Genomic DNA, 18084 nt, shown 5'->3' with positions numbered 1-18084 from the left:
CCATTAACAGAGCACGTTGACTCCACCACTCCCCGATGGCCTATGAGGCTAACACTGACTGCCACACTGAATACCCTGTTATTTGATTGAGATATTAAAGAAGGATTACCGTTTTTTATCCTTGCGTAATGTCACAGTTAGACAGACAGTGTTTGGCCGTGAGCCTGATCACAGAGCCCTGGCCCCTAGGTGGCTGTTTTGTAGTTGAGTTAAAATGATGTCGAATAATAAACTACATTTATCAATCTGACTCCATGTGAATAAATGCAATAGGCCTGAAGTGTCTCTTGTGGGTCTAGCAAGATATAGTATTGCCTCACCATTCCTATTATTTATAATTACACTTAAGATGACAGTAAGGCAATTATTGATGTCTGGATACTAAAAGCTAATCTGAGCAATCCAAGTTCCAACATTAATTAATTCAGTCAAGTTTAGCTCAGAGATGTGAAGTTAAAACACAAGCATATGCTTGCTATATGTAGTGTAAATAACTGTACAATTTAGGATTTACAAATATAACATTATGAACATGTAGTCAAACAAATAGTTACTTTATAAATAAGGAATGCATTTACTCGAATCAATTAATAGATTTTTTAGTCACGAATGAATTAACACTTCCAAGTCTTCCGAGTGTTCATGGAATACATTACAAAATAAGACGAGTCAATTTCTATCACAAATAAGTGGTTACACGTGTCTTCAGTTCAGAATCATCTCTTAGAAAGAAAGTGTTTTTACACTGGAGTTTGCAGACAAGATATTGATGAACCAAAGGACACTCAGACATTTTATACATGAAAAAACAGAAACTCACCCCCCAACCTAAATTAACATTAATTTGCAGTTTTTTTGTGAAAACAAAAGGAAGGACATCACACCCAGATACTAATTACCACATTACCACATTACCACAATCCTAAATGTTTATGAAACAACAGGACACAGACATTTTCCCATCTGATAAGAAGTGATGTGGGGAAAAAATGGATATAGTTACATATCGGGATATTAATTTTGACGATATATCGCAATATTATTTTTGCGCAGTTGGCTGTACCTGCACCAAAACTCAAGTATTGTTCCCTCATAGCTTGTTCTTCATCTTCCTTTTAAATAGGGAGACAATGTGTTCTCAGCACTTTTATTTCCATGACTGATCATGAGATCATCACAGCTCTCTCTTGTCCCTCTGCAGCAAACATATGGTGAGCAATGCTTGGAAAATTGAATCGCAATAAAATCACAATACATATACAGTAGAATCTTGAGAATCATGAGATTTGCAATATATATCTTATCAGCACCTAAGTATCGTGATAAGCGGACAGCCTAACAGACAGATTTGTCCTGGTCACTCTAAAAAGGAAATTCCATTACACATACAATACAACAACACGTCAAACTGCTCAGCTCGTTAAGAGCTATTGAAATAATCCAAATATGACAATAGAAACTAATTCAATTACATTACATACATACGCAGACAACACCATTCTGTATACTTCTGGCCTTTCGTTGGACACTGTGTTAACTAACCTCCAGACGAGCTTCAATGTCATACAACTCTCCTTCCGTGGCCTCCAACTGCTCTTAAACGCAAGTAAAACTAAATGCATGCTATCCAACCAATCACTGCCCGCACTTGCTCGCCCGTCCAGCATCACTACTCTGGACGGCTCTGACTTAGAATACGTGGACAACTACAAATACCTAGGTGTCTGGTTAGACTGTAAACTCTCCTTCCAGACTCACATTAAGCATCTCCAATCCAAAATTAAATCTAGAATCGGGATCCTATATCGCAAAAAAGCATCCTTCACTCATGCTGCCAAACATACCCTCGTAAAACTGACCATCCTACCGATCCTCAACTTCGGCGATGTCATCTATAAAATAGCCTGCGACACTCTACTCAACAAACTGGATGCAGTCTATCACAGTGCCATCCGTTTTGTCACCAAAGCCCCATACACTACCCACCATTGCGACCTGTACGCTCTCGTTGTTTGGCCCACGCTTCATACTCGTCGCAAAACCCACTGGCTACAGGTTATCTACAAGTCTCTGCTAGGTAAAGCCCCGCCTTATCTCAGCTCACTGGTCACCATAGCAGCACCCACTCGTAGCACGTGCTCCAGCAGGTATATCTCACTGGTCACCCCCAAAGCCAATTCCTCCTTTGGTCGTCTTTCCTTCCAGTTCTCTGCTGCCAATGACTGGAACGAACTACAAAAATCTCTGAAACTGGAAACACTTATCTCCCTCACTAGCTTTAAGCACCAGCTGTCAGAGCAGCTCACAGATTACTGCACCTGTACATAGCCCATCTATAATTTAGCCCAAACAACTACCTCTTCCCCTACTGTATTTATTTTATTTATTTTGCTCCTTTGCACCCCATTATTTCTATTTCTACTTTGCACATTCTTCCACTGAAAATCTACCATTCCAGTGTTTTACTTGCTATATTGTATTTACCTCGCCACCATGGCCTTTTTTTGCCTTTACCACCCTTATCTCACCTCATTTGCTCACATTGTATATAGACTTATTTTTCTACTGTATTATTGACTGTATGTTTTGTTTATTACATGTGTAACTCTGTGTTGTTGTATGTGTCGAATTGCTATGCTTTATCTTGGCCAGGTCGCAGTTGCAAATGAGAACTTGTTCTCAACTAGCCTACCTGGTTAAATAAAGGTGAAATAAAATAAATAAACATTCACAACGTCAGGTCCAGTTTTAATCACTTTCAGCCTTGAGGGTGGAGGGACCCAAATGGAGTCTCCTGTACTTTGCTTTTTGAAATGGTAAAATATGGTTATTTCTCTAGATAATACCATGAATCGTGACTGACCACACGCAATGATCCCACGCTAGTTAGTCCTGCACTCTTAGAAAAAAAGGGTTCCAAAAGGGCTCTTCGGCTGTCCCCATAGGATAACCCTTTTTGGTTCCAGGTAGAACCCTTTTTGGTTCCAGGTAGAACTCTTTTGGGTTCCATGTAGAACCCTCTATGGAAAGGATTTTACCTGGAACCCAAAAGGGTTCTTCAAATGGTTCTCCTATGTGGACAGCCGTAGAACCGTTTTAGGTTCAAAGCGTGTGACACTGTCTCTATCACAGTCCAACAAGGTCATCATCTCACCCCACTACAGTTTCCCCTCTCTCTGCTCCTTGGACCTGATATCAGATGTGTTTCTGTGTACAGAAAGCTGACAGGCTTATTTGTTTCCCCCCTCGTTGGTCTTTCCCCTCAAACATGTCTGAAACATTGTTATCTCCGGCCAGTCGCTCTTTTTTCCCCCAACGAGAATTACTGAATCATGTCAGCCCGTCATCCCCTGAGTTTCAGCTGCAAGCTGTAGAAAAATGTGCCATTGCTTCCGCATGACATGTGGGATCTATTAGTGTGCTCTCACCCTGCAAAGCATGAGCATCCGGACCCACTGGAGCCCATGGTTGGCTGTGCGATGGCCCGCGTCGGGCTCCCAGGGCATTAGACCAGGGAGGCTCATCAGATGAGTTGACACCCGAAGGGGGGAAAGCTGAGGACTGCCAGTCCCGCTCCTTCTCCTGCTCCGCCTCACCCTCAGAACACAGGTCTGACTCACAGTGAGATTACAGCGCTGCCGTTTCCCGCTCTGGGGAAAATAATTACTCATGTACAGACTATAGGCCTTGTGAGGTCACACATGGGGGCATTACCATGTTTGTGCAGATTTGTATTCCGTACTTGGTTTGTTTTTGTATGAATTTTCGCTATCTGGATGCTGTTGTCTGTGGGTTTGGAGACACCTTGCCAGGGTTGTTCCTATGGGTTTTTCAGTCCTAGAGCCAGTCACACCACTGCGCTGAGCCTACATGGGTTCTCTGTGACCTCTGTGATCTAGCCGAGAGACAGACAGGAGCACTACAGGGCCACAGCAGCCCAGTCACATAGCAACACAGCCATGGTGCGCAAAGGGGTTAAGTTAGGCCTGGGGATGTTGTATGACTGTCCTTAATTTACAGATTTAATGGAAGTTTTAATAAATCTGTTTCTCTCTGTTTTTCAGGTATTTCAGTAACAAAGAAGACACATACCTGTGAGTACAAACCATTTGAAAACATGTATTCAACTTGTTTGAAATGAATACCAAAACGCATAATAATATGTACATTAGCCTACATTATTGCATGATTATAATTGAATACAACAACATAACTCGCCTACTTTTATAAAACCACATTTTAAAATCACTTAGGATGAAAAGAAGATTAAATGAATGTTGTGTTTTGTATTACTACTGTTACTATAGTAGGCCTACTGTGTGTACTGGGAATACCGTTCTCATATCACACATTGACCTCCAATAGCAACATAACCTTATACTTTCATATTTTCTCAACTCAACTTTTTTTCATTATTGCTATTCTTCATTATTCCCTATCTGTGTGTAGAACTGGAGAGAATATTTTAATAACGCCAGAGAGGAAATTGAAATTATATGCAGTCATATGACTGTCTGAAATCATGCTCTGATATCCCAGCCAGACAGTTTGCTGAAGCTCCTCTTTGTTCTCTGCAATGCTTGCAACTGAAAAAACAAAGATGAGGGTTCGTCAAGGGTTCTTTGAGAAGGGTGATTGTTTTATGTGGAACCATAGTGACCCAAAGAACCCTTTAAGCCCTTCAATAGTTCTTTGCAATTCAAAAATGGGTTCTTTCCTCTTTTAGCAATAATTAAAGTGTAGGGGCGGAGAGTCATTCAAATATGTTGGGGCGTGGTTTGCTCACAGCTCTTTTTGTACAACTGTGAGTGAGAGTGTCATTCCAGTTTAACTAATCTGTTGTGTTATGCTACTAAACATTATATATATGACTATGACCAGTGAAGTTGTCTCATGAAAGACTCACATATGGCCTTGTGTCAATTTAGAACGGTTGACTAAATCAGTAGTTCTTAATTCTCTCCTCAGGGATCCCCATCTGTTCTAGAGCCATCAAACCTGATTCAACTTGTTAATAAACACCATAATAAAACCTATGGAATTTTAATATGGCTATTAAATCAGAATTTTAAAAAACAGAATCATTCTACAAAGAACATTTGAGATTGTGAAAGGTTCTTTGTAGAACTAAATCGTCATATCGTTTCTATAAAGAACCTTAACAATATAGCCCCAAAAAGGGTTGTAACCACTTTGTTGGTGCTACACTACATGACCAAAAGTATGTGGACCCCTGCTCGTCGAACCTCTCATTCCAAAATCATTGGCATTAATATGTAGATGGACCCCCCTTTTCTGATATAACAGCCTCCACTCTTCCGGGAAGCCTTTCCACTAGATGGTGGAACATTGCTGCGGGGACTTGTTTCCATTCAGCCACAAGTCCATACAGAGCATTAGTGAGGTCGGGCACTGATGTTGGGCGATTAAGACTGGCTCGCAGTCGGTGTTCGAATTCATCCCAAAGGTGTTTGATGGGGTTATGGTCAGGGCTCTGTGCAGGCCAGTCAAGTTCTTCCACACTGATCTCGACAAACCATTTCTGTATGGACCTCACTTTGTGCACGGTGGCATTGTCAGGCTGAAACAGGAAAGGGCCTTTCCCAAAATGCTGCCACAAAGTTGGAAGCACAGAATCGTCTAGAATGTCATTGTATGCTGTAGCCTTAAGATTTGCCTTCACTAGAACTAATGGGCCTAGCTGGAACCATGAAAAACAGCCCCAATCCATTATTCTTCCTCCACCAAACTCTACAGTTGGCACTATGCATTCGGGCACTTAGCGTTCTCCTGGCACCCGCCAAACTCAGATTTGCCAGATGGTGAAGCGTTAATTCATCACTTCAGAGAACGCATTTCCACTGCTCCAGAGTCCAATGGCGGCGAGCTTTACACCACTCCAGGCGTCGCTTGGCATTGTGCATGGTGATCTTAGGCTTGTGTGCGGCTGCTCAGCCATTGAAACCCATTTCATAAAGCTCCAAATGAACAGTTATTGTGCTGGCGTTGCTTCCAGAGGCAATTTGTAACTCGGTAGTGAGTGTTGCAACTGAGGACAGACATTTTTTACACACTATGTGCTTCAGCACTCGGTGGTCCCGTTCTGTGAGCTTGTGTGGCCTACCACCTCACGGCTGAGCGAAGTTACTCCTAGATATTTTTACTTCACAATAACAGCACTTACAGTTGACCGGGGCAGCTCTAGCAGGGCAGAAATTTGACGAACTGACTTGTTGGAAAGGTGGCATCCTATGACAGTGCAACATTGAAAGTCACTCTTCAGTAAGGCCATTCTACTGCCAATGTTTGTCTATGGAGATTGCATGATTGTGTACTCGATTTGATACACCTGTCAGCAACGGGTGTGGCTGATACAGCCGAATCCACTAATTTGAAGGGATGTCCACATACTTTTGTATATAGAACCTTTTTAATGGTTCTTTATAAAACTTTAGGATAACATTCTTTATAGAACCTTATAGGTTACATTTAGAACCTTCTGAGCATGGTTCTTTATAGAACTTTCCAAAAAGTTTCCATATAGCACCAAAAAGAGTTATGGTTGCAAGCCACATAACCCTTATTTTGCCATCTATAGAGCAATTTGTTTTTAGTGTGTAACCTTTAGAGGCTGGGTTACCTACAAGCACTGTGTATTTCTGAAAAAAGAGATGCTGTCAGAGAAATTCAGAGAGATGGTTTGTGACAAAGCATGGTGTTATGAATGCTATGTAAACTCCAACAGTAAGCCATCTCAGAGATTCTCTGTCTCTCTAAACTGAAGCCACACAATATTTACATTGAAAAATGTACGTGTGTGTGCGTGGGTGCATGGGCTTCTGTGTACACATGCATCTCTGTCTATGTGTGTATGAATGGGAGAGACAAGCCCTGAAGGCTGTTTTTTCAGTCTGATCATCATGATGAAACTTATGGAGAGGGAAGACCAGAGGGCTTTTCTGTAAGTGTGGTCTGACTATCTCAGACTGGGAGAGCAGGGTTAGATCACTCCCTTTAAAACACTCCTAAAAAGCTGTTTTGAACATCAGAGCACAGCAGAGGAAATGGTCCTCGGTCTGCACTAGTCAGCCCTCTAGCCTTACCTTGACTGAAGCAGCCACGTAAACTGTCTCTGAAAATAATGTTAAGGTCAAGTAGATGATTGTGTTAAGGTATTTGCCCGTCTAGAGGGATGGATGAAGTGAGTTGTTTGAAGTGTGCGTGTTTGATTTTCGGCCTCCCCTCCTCTGTAAGGTAATACAAAGTCCTTTGACCCTTTATCCGATACCCAACTGCTGTCTTAATTAGACCAGAGCTAAGCACCTCTACACCGGAAGGGGTCTCAAATCAAAGAGCATAATTTAGGAGTCTGGGTTCAAAGTCCTGGGCAGAGGCTGGACTGCATACTTTCTTTTCAATGAAAAATATTCAAATGTGATCTGTGTCAAGAAATCATAGTAAAGTGCTTTTACAAGTCAATGATTGATGTGCCGGGCAAACAGGAAGAGGCGATAGTCCCGAGTCAAAGGATGTGTATGCACATGGAAAGGTTCAAAGGCCAGTTAATGGTCAGAGACTGAGGGAAGATCTGGTGGATTAGGAGGGGAGCTCTAGTACGTCAGGCTAGACTAAAGTTATAAGGTGGATATAACCCCACCCAAAATGGTGGTTTAAGGCTGGCTACATACAGCACTATTTATGTCTCTCGAACTACAACTACACACTGACTACCATCACTTCAGTCATTCAGTCTGTCAGTCAGACAGGGCTCTCCCATAGTGGCTCCTGCAGTGCCATGCTGGCCAGTGCTGAGTGTCTGGGGTCTGAGCTGAGTATACTCCGGGAGAAACCTCCCTCCCCATCCAGCCCAGAGAGCCTGTCCAGCCCAGAGATCCCAGAGACCGAGCCAATCCCTCTGTCTTATCTCTCCCCTCTCCCTGCCTGAGTGATCAAACCCCTGGAAGTTCCCTACTACGCAGCCACACCAGCCAGTCCCCTCATCAATATAAATTACAGGGGCATCTGTTCCCTGGCAGATGCTATCTCCTCTCTCCTATATGTCTGGGTGCTCTGCCCTATGAAGGTGAAATATTCTGGATGATAATAGACACTTCATTTATTGTGCTGCAGACCATCATGGCTTCTTCAGACTGTGATAGAGAATGAGAGTATATAACCGTTGTGTATATTTCACACTACATTTCTGCGTGTGCCATTTCTGACAAATCTGCAAACATACAAAAATATTGAGATTTATGAACTTGGCGCACGCCATACATACGCATGTTCTGTTATAAGTCGGACCTGTCGTAGAATTGTGTGTGTATGAACGAGCATTTACACGCTGTCTGTAAAATACTTCTAATCACCTTTTATTATGACAGTAACGCCCTTTATTTGTTGTATCATTTGGAACTATTGGCATGTAAACTACGATTTGTTATATTTAGTTTATCAATAGATTATTGGGTTTATATGTCCTGCCATGGTAAACTATAGGATCTGAGATTAAATAGGCAATGTCACACTCCTATCGCACAGCAATACTGTAGCCTACCCATACTGTCAAATATTTTACATAAGCTTCTGGTCTATTAACTGTGTTGGCATAATGTTTTCATCTGTAAGCAGTAATTTATGCTGTATCTGGAAAAGACTGTCAGTTTCTGAAAGAGAAAACAATGGCAAATTGTCGTGGACCTGTCAGCAGAACGTTTGAATTCAACAATGTTTTGCATCGACTTTTCCCCCAACCTAAATATGATGGATTGCACGCAAATTCTTTAACATTACAGTAGGCCTACTTACAGTCGTTAGTTTTACTTTACTTTAAAAAAAATTTTTTTTTACTGATATTCATTACTGCAATGTTGGGAGAGAACAAACAAGGCATTCCCCTGTACACGTGGCAATAAAAACGTAACTTCAATGTAAAACATCTGTTGTTAACTTCTTGCCGCACGGATCCCTTTAGCGGGATCATTTTCGTAAACAACCGCTGAATTGCAGAGCGCCAAATTCAAAAATAATACTAAAAATATTTATAATCATGAAATCACAAGTGAAATATACCAAAACACAGCTTAGCTTGTTGTTAATCCACCTATCGTGTCAGATTTTGAAAATATGCTTTACAGCGAAAGCAATCCAAGCGTTTGTGAGTTTATCAATCACTAGACAAAACAGTAAGAACAGCTAGCCTTAAATTAGCTTGGTCACGAAAGTCCGAAAAGCAATAAAATGTATCGCTTACCTTTGATAATATTTGGATGTTTGCACTCACGAGACTCCCAGTTACACAATAAATGTTATTTTTGTTCGATAAAGATGAGTTTTATAACCAAAAACCGCCATTTGGTTTGCGCGATGTTCAGAAAACCACAGGCGCGTTCCGGTCCTGAAGGGCAGACGAAAATTCCAAAAAGTATCCGTAATGTTCGTAGAAACATGTCAAAGGTTTTTTATAATCAATCCTCAGGTTGTGTTTAACATACATAATCGATCATATTTCAACCGGACGGTAAACTATTCAATACTACAGAGAAAGAAAATGTCGAGCTACATCTCTCCCGCGCAGGAACTAATCAAAGGACACCTGAAGCGTTTTGATAAATCTCGCTAATTTTTCAATATAAAAGCTTGAAACTATGTCTAAAGCCTGGTCACAGCCTGAGGAAGCCATTGGAAAAGGAATATGGTTGATACCCCTTTAAATGGAGGAGGGGCAGGCAACGGAACAGGGATTTTTCCAAATAAAAGGCACTTCCGGGTTGGAGTTCCTCAGGTTTTCGCCTGCAAAATCAGTTATGTTATACTCACAGACAATATTTTGACAGTTTTGGAAACTTTCGAGTGTTTTCTATCCTAATCTGTCAATTATATGCATATTCTAGCATCTTGACCTGAGAAATAGTCTGTTTACCTTGGGAACGTTATTTTTCCAAACATAAAAATTCTGCCCCCTAGCTGAAAGAAGTTAAATTTGACTGTATACCGGTATTATAAACCACACTGCCTATAATATTGCAAAACTTGAAATACATAGACTATCAATTTACTAGGCCCAATTAAATGAGAGATGGCTCCTTCGGGAAGAGGAACCCATCACGGGCAGAGGTGAGAAATATATTCTGCAATGGTTATGAAATTAAAATAAATAGGAAAAAGATTCCTATGTTAACTTATTTTTTAGAATAAAAATAAAACATAGATTTTCACATATCTCACCATCAGCAAATGGTTGTATTCTTGTTAATGTTTTCCTGTTTAGTTTTTTATGAATAGTCTTTTCCTCATATCCCCCATTTGCACAAAATACTTATTTGCCAACTTGCAATACAACATTTCAACCACTAGCAGATATGTGTACGCCTGGTCGAAACTTTGAAGGGAGGTGAGCACATTCTCACATCAAGGATTTAAAAAAATAAATGCAAACATTTGCATGCACATTTTTGGGGGTATATTTTGTGCCTCTCACTCCATCCACCATTAGGGGTGGTCCAACTCCAGCAGGCCATATAACTCTTACCACAAAGCTATAATTCTCAGTAAGGAATAAAGTATGGTTTTTCTTTACATTTTCCCTGACAGCTTTATAGGCTGTGTTTATATAATGCTACAGTAAGGCAAAGTGGGCTGCAGAACGGCCCTAAAAGGCTGTTTGGCAGCTGTATTTAAACAACTAAATGTTGAGGTACTCAAAGCAGACGTTGAAGTGGAATTTAAATAAATAGTGGTCAACAGTCATGCCATCAAGGCACATAGCATTGTGTTAAATATCTTTTTTTGCATGTTTTTACAGTTTTGTGATATTAATGAAATATTTGACATTACAAGGAGCACCACCAACTACAATAATTTGTCACGCCCTCCAGAATGCCTACCTGTGATATGATTAGTTTGTGTTAAAACATGTTGAGGGAGATGGTGTAGACCTGTGGATCAGATGGACTGGCCGATTATACAGACAGATTAGCGTTCTCACCTCCAATCTCCCATCAGCAGACTGAAGCCGCTCGCTCTCTAACAGCTCTGATAGGACCGACATAGCAGCCAGAGAGCTTGTCTTACCATGCTGCTCTTCCTCTCAGAGAGAAGATCTCCTGATTACCCATGGTTAATCCTCTCACTTCAGCTCTCCTGTAATGACAAACGCAGAATAATGCACAGAAAATGTACACCTAAAGGGTTCTGTTTGTGGTTTATATGAAATGTTGAAACAGTGTTACAGTGCATCTGTCGTATACTGTATTCATATGGATGACTCCATTGATTTCTTAAGATTAATTGTGCGGGGATATTTGTCTAACTTTCTTTGGATAACTCTGTTGTCACAGTAAATACAGTAGTCCTGGATACCACTGTTGGCAATAATATTTTGTTCCTATCATATTTTAGCAGGTTAGAGATCCATACATACTGTATGTCTTGCATGGGTATAGAATTTCCAGAGGGAGGCAGTATCACAGATATCACAGAGGTGGAGGGGAGAGGGGAGAGGGGAGAGGAGTGGAGCGTACTACAGACTATACAGCCCAGACTCATAAATACAATGAGTGCGCTCCAGAGTGTTTATCTCCATTGTGACAAGAGGCAGCCTCCACTAATTGAGAAACATGGCCTCGTCCCTGCGTCTTCATTTATTTACCTGCTCTGTGTATTGAGTTGCTCGCCTCAGAGATACGCAGACAGACACGGTGATCCTCTGTTCAACTCAAGCACATGATTTAGACATCACAGCACACACAGTAGACCTGAAAACTGTCTGGAAAATAGCGTGTTGTGAGGTTGGACCCAGGTCCAGAGACGAGAAACCAGTGATTAAGGATAAACATAATACTTTACTGATAGACAGTAGCCGCAGGATCACAGTACACTGGCCCGAACTGACACTGGAACTGACACTGGAACTGACACTGGAACAGCGACAACCCAGTGGTTGAGTTCAGCAGTGTGTTATGAGCATATTCCACGCAGATGAGGAACTTGCTCCAGTTGCTGGCCTGAGTGGAGACGAAACACCAGAGTACCTTCTCCAGCTCCTGGTTGGCCCGCTCAGTTTGCCCATTCGACAGTGGGTGGAACCCCAATGAGAGACTCAACGATGCCCCCAACAGGGAGCAGAAGGCCTACAGATACCGTGCGACAAACTGGGGCCCACGATCTGAGACAATGTCCTGTGGAAGTCCGTGTAGTCGAAAGACATGGGTTATCATGAGATCAGCGGTCTCCTTTACTGAGGACAACTTGGGTAAAGCGATGAAATGGGCTGCCTTGGAGAGACGATTGACAACCACCAGGATAGTGGTAAGCCCTTGGGATGGAGGTTACCGTGTGCTAAAATCTACAGACAGGTGGTACCAGGGCCGGTTGGGGATGGACAGAGGTTGGAGCAACCCAGCCGGTCGCTGTCGTGATGACTTGCTTTGTTGTCCTTAAGCTGTTTTGCAACAACGTTGGAAGTATGCTTGGGGTCATTGTTCATTTGGAAGACCCATTTGCGACCAAGCTTTAACTTCCTGATTGATGTCTTGAGATGTTGCTTCAATATATCTACATAATTTCCCCTGCTGCAGCAAAGCACCCCACAACATGATGCTGCCACCCCCGTGCTTCACGGTTGGGTGGTGTTCTTCGGATTGCAAGCATCCTCCTTTTTCCTCCAAACATAACGATGGTAATTATGGCCAAACAGTTCTATTTTTGTTTCATCAGACTAGAGGATATTTCTCCAAAAAGTACGATTTTTGTCCCCATGTGCAGTTGCAATCCGTCGTCTGGATTTTTTATGGCGGTTTTGGAGCAGTGGCTTCTTCCTTGCTGAGCGGCCTTTCAGGTTATGTCGATATAGGACTCGTTTTACTGTGGATATAGATACTTTTGCACCTGTTTCCTCCAGCATCTTCGCAAGGTCCTTTGCTGTTGTTCTGGGATTGATTTGCACTTTTCGCACCAAAGTATGTTCCAACCTAAGTGTATGTGAACTTCCGACTTCAACTGTATATTTACCACAACTCCTGGTGTGTTTGACACGACTAGGTGATGGATACCTCCCCATTTTAGAGACACTCTTATCCAGAGCGACTTATAGGATCAATTATCAATCAATCAATCAAATTTTATTTATCACATGCGTCTAATTTTAACAGGTGTAGAGCTTAGAGTGAAATGCTTACTTACAAGCCATTATCCAACAATGCAGTTTTAAGAAAAATAAGTGGTAAGAAAGTATTTACTAAAACAATTTGAAGTAAAAAAAAATTAAATAACAAATATTTAAAGAACAACAATAAAATAACAGTATCGAGGCTATATACAGGGTGTACCAGTATAGAGTCATTGTGCAGGGGCACAGGTTAGTTGAGGTAATTGAGGTAATATTCTTAGTGTACTCTGATAGAGTTCAGTGTGTCAAATCGGAGGGCCTGTTGTCCGGACATCTGGCAGTCTCTATGGGGGTGCCACAGGGTTCAATTCTCGGGCCGACTCTCTTCTCTGTATACATCAATGATGTCGGTCTTGCTGCTGGTGATTCTCTGATCCACCTCTACGCAGACGACACCATTCTGTATACATCTGGCCCTTCTTTGGACACTGTGTTAACTAACCTCCTGACTAACTAACCTGTATGGCTTCAATGCCATACAACTCTCCTTCCGTGGCCAACTGCTCTTAAATGCAAGTAAAACTAAATGCATGCTCTTCAACCGATCGCTGCCCACACCTGCCCGCCGGTCCAGCATCACTACTCTGGACAGTTCTGACTTAGAATATGTGGACAACTACAAATACCTAGGTGTCTGGTTAGACTGTAAACTCTTCTTCCAGACTCACATTAAGCATCTCCAATCTAAAATTAAATCTAGAGTCAGCTTCCTATTTTGCAACATAGCAGCCACTCATGCTGCCAAACATACCCTTGTAAAACTGACTATCCTACCGATCCTCGACTTCGGCGATGTCATTTACAAAATAGCCTCCAACAGTCTACTCAGCAAATTGGATGCAGTCTATCACAGTGCCATCTGTTTTGTCACCAAAGCCCCAAATACTACCCACCACTGCGACCTGTATGCTCTCGTTGGCTGGCCCTCGCTTCATATTCGTCGCCAAACCCACTGGCTCCAGGTCATCTATAAGTCTTTGCTAGGTAAAGCCCCACCTTATCTCAGCTCACTGGTCACCATAGCAGCACCCACCCGTAGCACGCGCTCCAGCAGGTATATTTCACTGGTCAACCCCCAAAGCCAATGCCTCCTTTGGCCGCCTTTCCTTCCAGTTCTCTGCTGCCAATGACTGGAACGAATTGCAAAAGAATCACTGAATCTGGAGACTCATATGTCCCTCACTATCTTTAAGCACCAGCTGTCAGAGCAGCTCACAGATCACTGCACCTGTACATGGCCCATCTGTAAATAGCCCATCCAACTACCTCATCCCTATACTGTTATTTATTTAATTTATTTTGCTCCTTTGCACCCCAGTAGCTCTACTTGGACATTCATCTTCTGCATATCTATCACTCCAGTGTTTAATTGCCATATTGTAATTATTTCGCCACTATGGCCTATTCATTGCCTTACCTCCCTTATCCTACCTCATTTGCACACACTGTATATGGACTTTTTCTATTGTATAATTGACTGTATGTTTGTTTATTCCATGTGTAACTCTGTGTTGTTGTTTGTGACGCACTGCTTTGCTTTATCTTGGCCAGGTCACAGTTGTAAATGAGAACTCGTTCTCAACTAGCCTACCTGGTTAAATAAAGGTGATTTAAAAAAAAAAAAATTACATGTAGGTAGGAGTAAAGTGATTATGCAGAGATAATAAACAGAGAGTATCAGCAGTGTAAAAATGAGGGGGTGGACAATGCAAATAGTCCAGGTAGCCATTTGATTAGCTGTTCAGGAGTCTTATGGCTTGGGGGTGGAAGCTGTTGAGAAGCCTTTTGCACCTAGACTTGGCGCTCCAGTACCGCTTGCCGTGTGGTAGCAGAGAGAACAGTCTATGACTAGAGTGGCTGGGGTCTTTGGCAATTTTTAGGGCCTTCCTCTGACACCGCCTGCTAGAGAAGTCTTGGATGGCAGGAAGCCTGGCCACAGTGATGTACTAGGTAGTGCGTACAGCCCAGTACGCACTACAGCCATTTATTTTATTCATATTATTTAGGGTTAAGTGCCTTGCAACTATGTGAAACATCTGTTGATGTTTCACATAGTTGGCTCTGGGATTCAAACCAATGACCTTTCGGTTGCTGGCACAACACTCTTAACCGCTAGGCTACCTCCCCATGTGAAACATCTGCTTAACTTGTTATTATGACACATCAGATCCCATTATTCCTCTGTTGAGAGGGGTTATTTATTGCTACTCTGAGCTTAAATATTTGTGTTTAATCGAACATGAGATTGATAGTCCTTAATCCTGCTGTACAGTGCCAATTTGGAAGAATAATATGTCCCAGTTGCTATCTAATTTTGCTTGGCAACAGGCATACTGCTGTGGAATTGCCTGGGGCAGAGTGTAGCTCAATATTCCCTGCTCAGTGTTTGTTTGAAGGTGTTTCATCACATCGTTGCCTTGATTCAGCTCTGCAGGGATTTGTTAGTTGCACTCATGTGGGAAGTGCATCCAGTACCTACGTACATTATTTAGCTAGGGCAGAGTAACAGTGCTACACAGTGAGATACTACTAGTCACTAGTGACAGACACAACACTCATACACTGCTGCATCATATATATAGTAGCAGTACTCAGAGGAAAATACAAACAGAAAACTATTACATTAATTCATCGTATTTATAGTGTACTATAAATGCAAATATGCTTACAACTGTAATATATTTTTGTTAATTCAGATAATACACACACATTAACTGCATCCTTATTATGTTGTAAAATACATTTGAGAATATTTTGTTATGATTGATTTAAATTGGCAGTACATCCGGGGCGTCGAATGCCCCAACCAAGAGAAGCCTGTTCTGCTGCTGAACACTCTCAATATGGAGCTCAAGCTTGCATTTTGTTTCTCCCTGAACAACACTGAACACTCACCATCTTGTATTTTTCTTTATAATAGATCATCATTCATCTTAGTCTATTTGTTTGCTCCGTGAAAAGAATAAGATTTTTTTGGGACACTTTGGTTTAATCCATAATAGACAGCCATTTTTTGTGAAATAGGTCAGTATAATCACCACAGTGAGGGATGGACAGCCGCTGGTAAAAGGAAATCAATAGAGCTATCTATTTGTCGTAAACCAGGCCAGCATGATTTTTCTCAATTTTTCCTCTCCACTGTACGTTTTTTCTCTCCCACACAATATGACAGTTTTCAGTAAAAGCATTATGTCTGCTATTTTATAAAATTACAAATGTCCTTTGTAAAATGCACTTTCTTTGCATACGTTTGTCAGAATGGAGTGGGTTCTTTATCACCTCCTGGGGCTACAGTGTGTGTGAAAGGAAGAGTGACGTGGGGAGCTGGGAGGGGGGGGAGTTGCCGCAGCGTTTTGTGGGGCTAGAGGGCTGTCTTTGTAGGGCTGGGAGGCTGTCTTTGTGGGCCCTTAATCTGGTTCTTCTCTAGTGCTGTGTCTTTGTGAGTGCCTGAGCCAGAGCGAAGAGAGGAGAAGAGAAGAGAGGCCTTGTCAGCTATTCCTCACCCTGTCTCTTTATGTCTCACCCCAACCTGAAAGGTCCTGTCTTGAAGTGTTGTCAGACCAGAAAACAAGAGTAAGTGACATGTGACAAGGACACAATGCTCGGATGGGCCGGCTAAAATTACTGGCCCCATCTGCTGTGAGCGATTTCTCTTCTGCAGGCTGCCTGCCACCCCAGGTGAGGGGCTGATGGGTTGCTGAGATGGCATGGTTAGGTAGGGTAGGCAGGTTGGCATGACTGGCAAGGCAGGGTAAAGCAGACCGTCACACACGCACCATGCCACAGAGTGAGTAGGGCCGGCCTTGCAGCGCAGGTTATCTGTCACTCGTCAGGTTTCCTGTACCTCATCACTTTTCCAGGGTGCGTGTACATCGTCCAGCCAATGCAGGACAAGAGTGTCAGCATGTAATGAAAGCTTTGATTCATGGAGGGCGACAGAAGAGGAGGTCATAGAGCTCCTTCGGATATGATCCTGAGTGATGCTGACGGGGAAGCTTTAAGATGGGTGCCATAATTAAATGTCCTTGTACCATCATTAACTTCCTCTGGAGAAGAGAGAAGAGGTAGGCCACACCCAGGCAGGCTCTCTCCTCCTCTCCTCTCCTACACACAGACCACACTCAGGCTAACATTTTTTACATTTTTCTTGCCTCCATTCTCTATGAAATTTGTGGAACACCCGGAAAGAATTATAGTAATTGTAGTGCTCAATTGACAACATCCACGGTGGAGATCTTATTTCTATGATCAAAAGTATTTTATTATGAAATTTGCAATTATAATATCCATGAAAATGCAGATGAAATGATATCAGGTTTGAATAATGTGGCCCATAATTAACATATATTATTTAATTCCTGAATTATTCAGATGTAATATTGTTGAATAAACTATGCAGACTAAGCTGTTCATTGTCATAGTTGTGTTTAATTGTGATTGTTTCTTTAGCAGAATAAGACCAAAAAATCTAACTGCATAGAAGTAATGTGAATTTGAGGAGGCAATGTTAATTGTATTTATTTTAGGGATAGACTTGAGCACGGGTGTCAAACATACTGCCCAGATACCGCGAAGGGGTATGAGTTTTTTTGGGTGGTGGGGGAGCAAACTCAATATTCTTTGAAATGACATAAACCAAATCGTAACTGTAGAAATTATAATGAACCTACATTTATACCGTTTCTTGACTGTGTCCAGCTCGCAAATAATCACCTACATGAAAGCTAGACAGTCAGATAGCATACAAAAATTCCAAAAACGGATAGAGGACCATTTTTTACAAATTTTGACGGCTAGGAAATATAACCCATTTTCAGTACGGCCCTCCGGACCTCGTTGAAGACCGAATGCGGCCCTCTGAGAAAAATGTGTTTGACACCCCTGGACTAGAGCATATGCAATAGCAAGCTGAAATA

At 41.9% G+C, this 18084-nt stretch overlaps 1 protein-coding gene across 2 annotated transcripts in view; it reads left to right on the top strand.

Moving 5' to 3' along the window:
- The window catches only part of LOC139539930 (nuclear receptor ROR-alpha A-like), a 292848-nt gene that overhangs the window by 181987 nt on the left and 92777 nt on the right, over positions 1–18084 (top strand). For both annotated transcript variants that reach the window (XM_071343340.1, XM_071343339.1), the window contains one exon: positions 4065–4094. In XM_071343340.1, the coding sequence (XP_071199441.1) occupies positions 4065–4094 (30 nt within the window). The remainder of the gene's footprint in view (positions 1–4064; positions 4095–18084) is intronic.

Source organism: Salvelinus alpinus, chromosome 15 (assembly GCF_045679555.1).
Source record: "Salvelinus alpinus chromosome 15, SLU_Salpinus.1, whole genome shotgun sequence".
NCBI classification, from domain to species: Eukaryota; Metazoa; Chordata; class Actinopteri; order Salmoniformes; family Salmonidae; genus Salvelinus; species Salvelinus alpinus.
The sequence above is the reverse complement of the archived record's forward strand: the minus strand, read 5'-3'. Positions and strand labels throughout refer to the sequence as shown.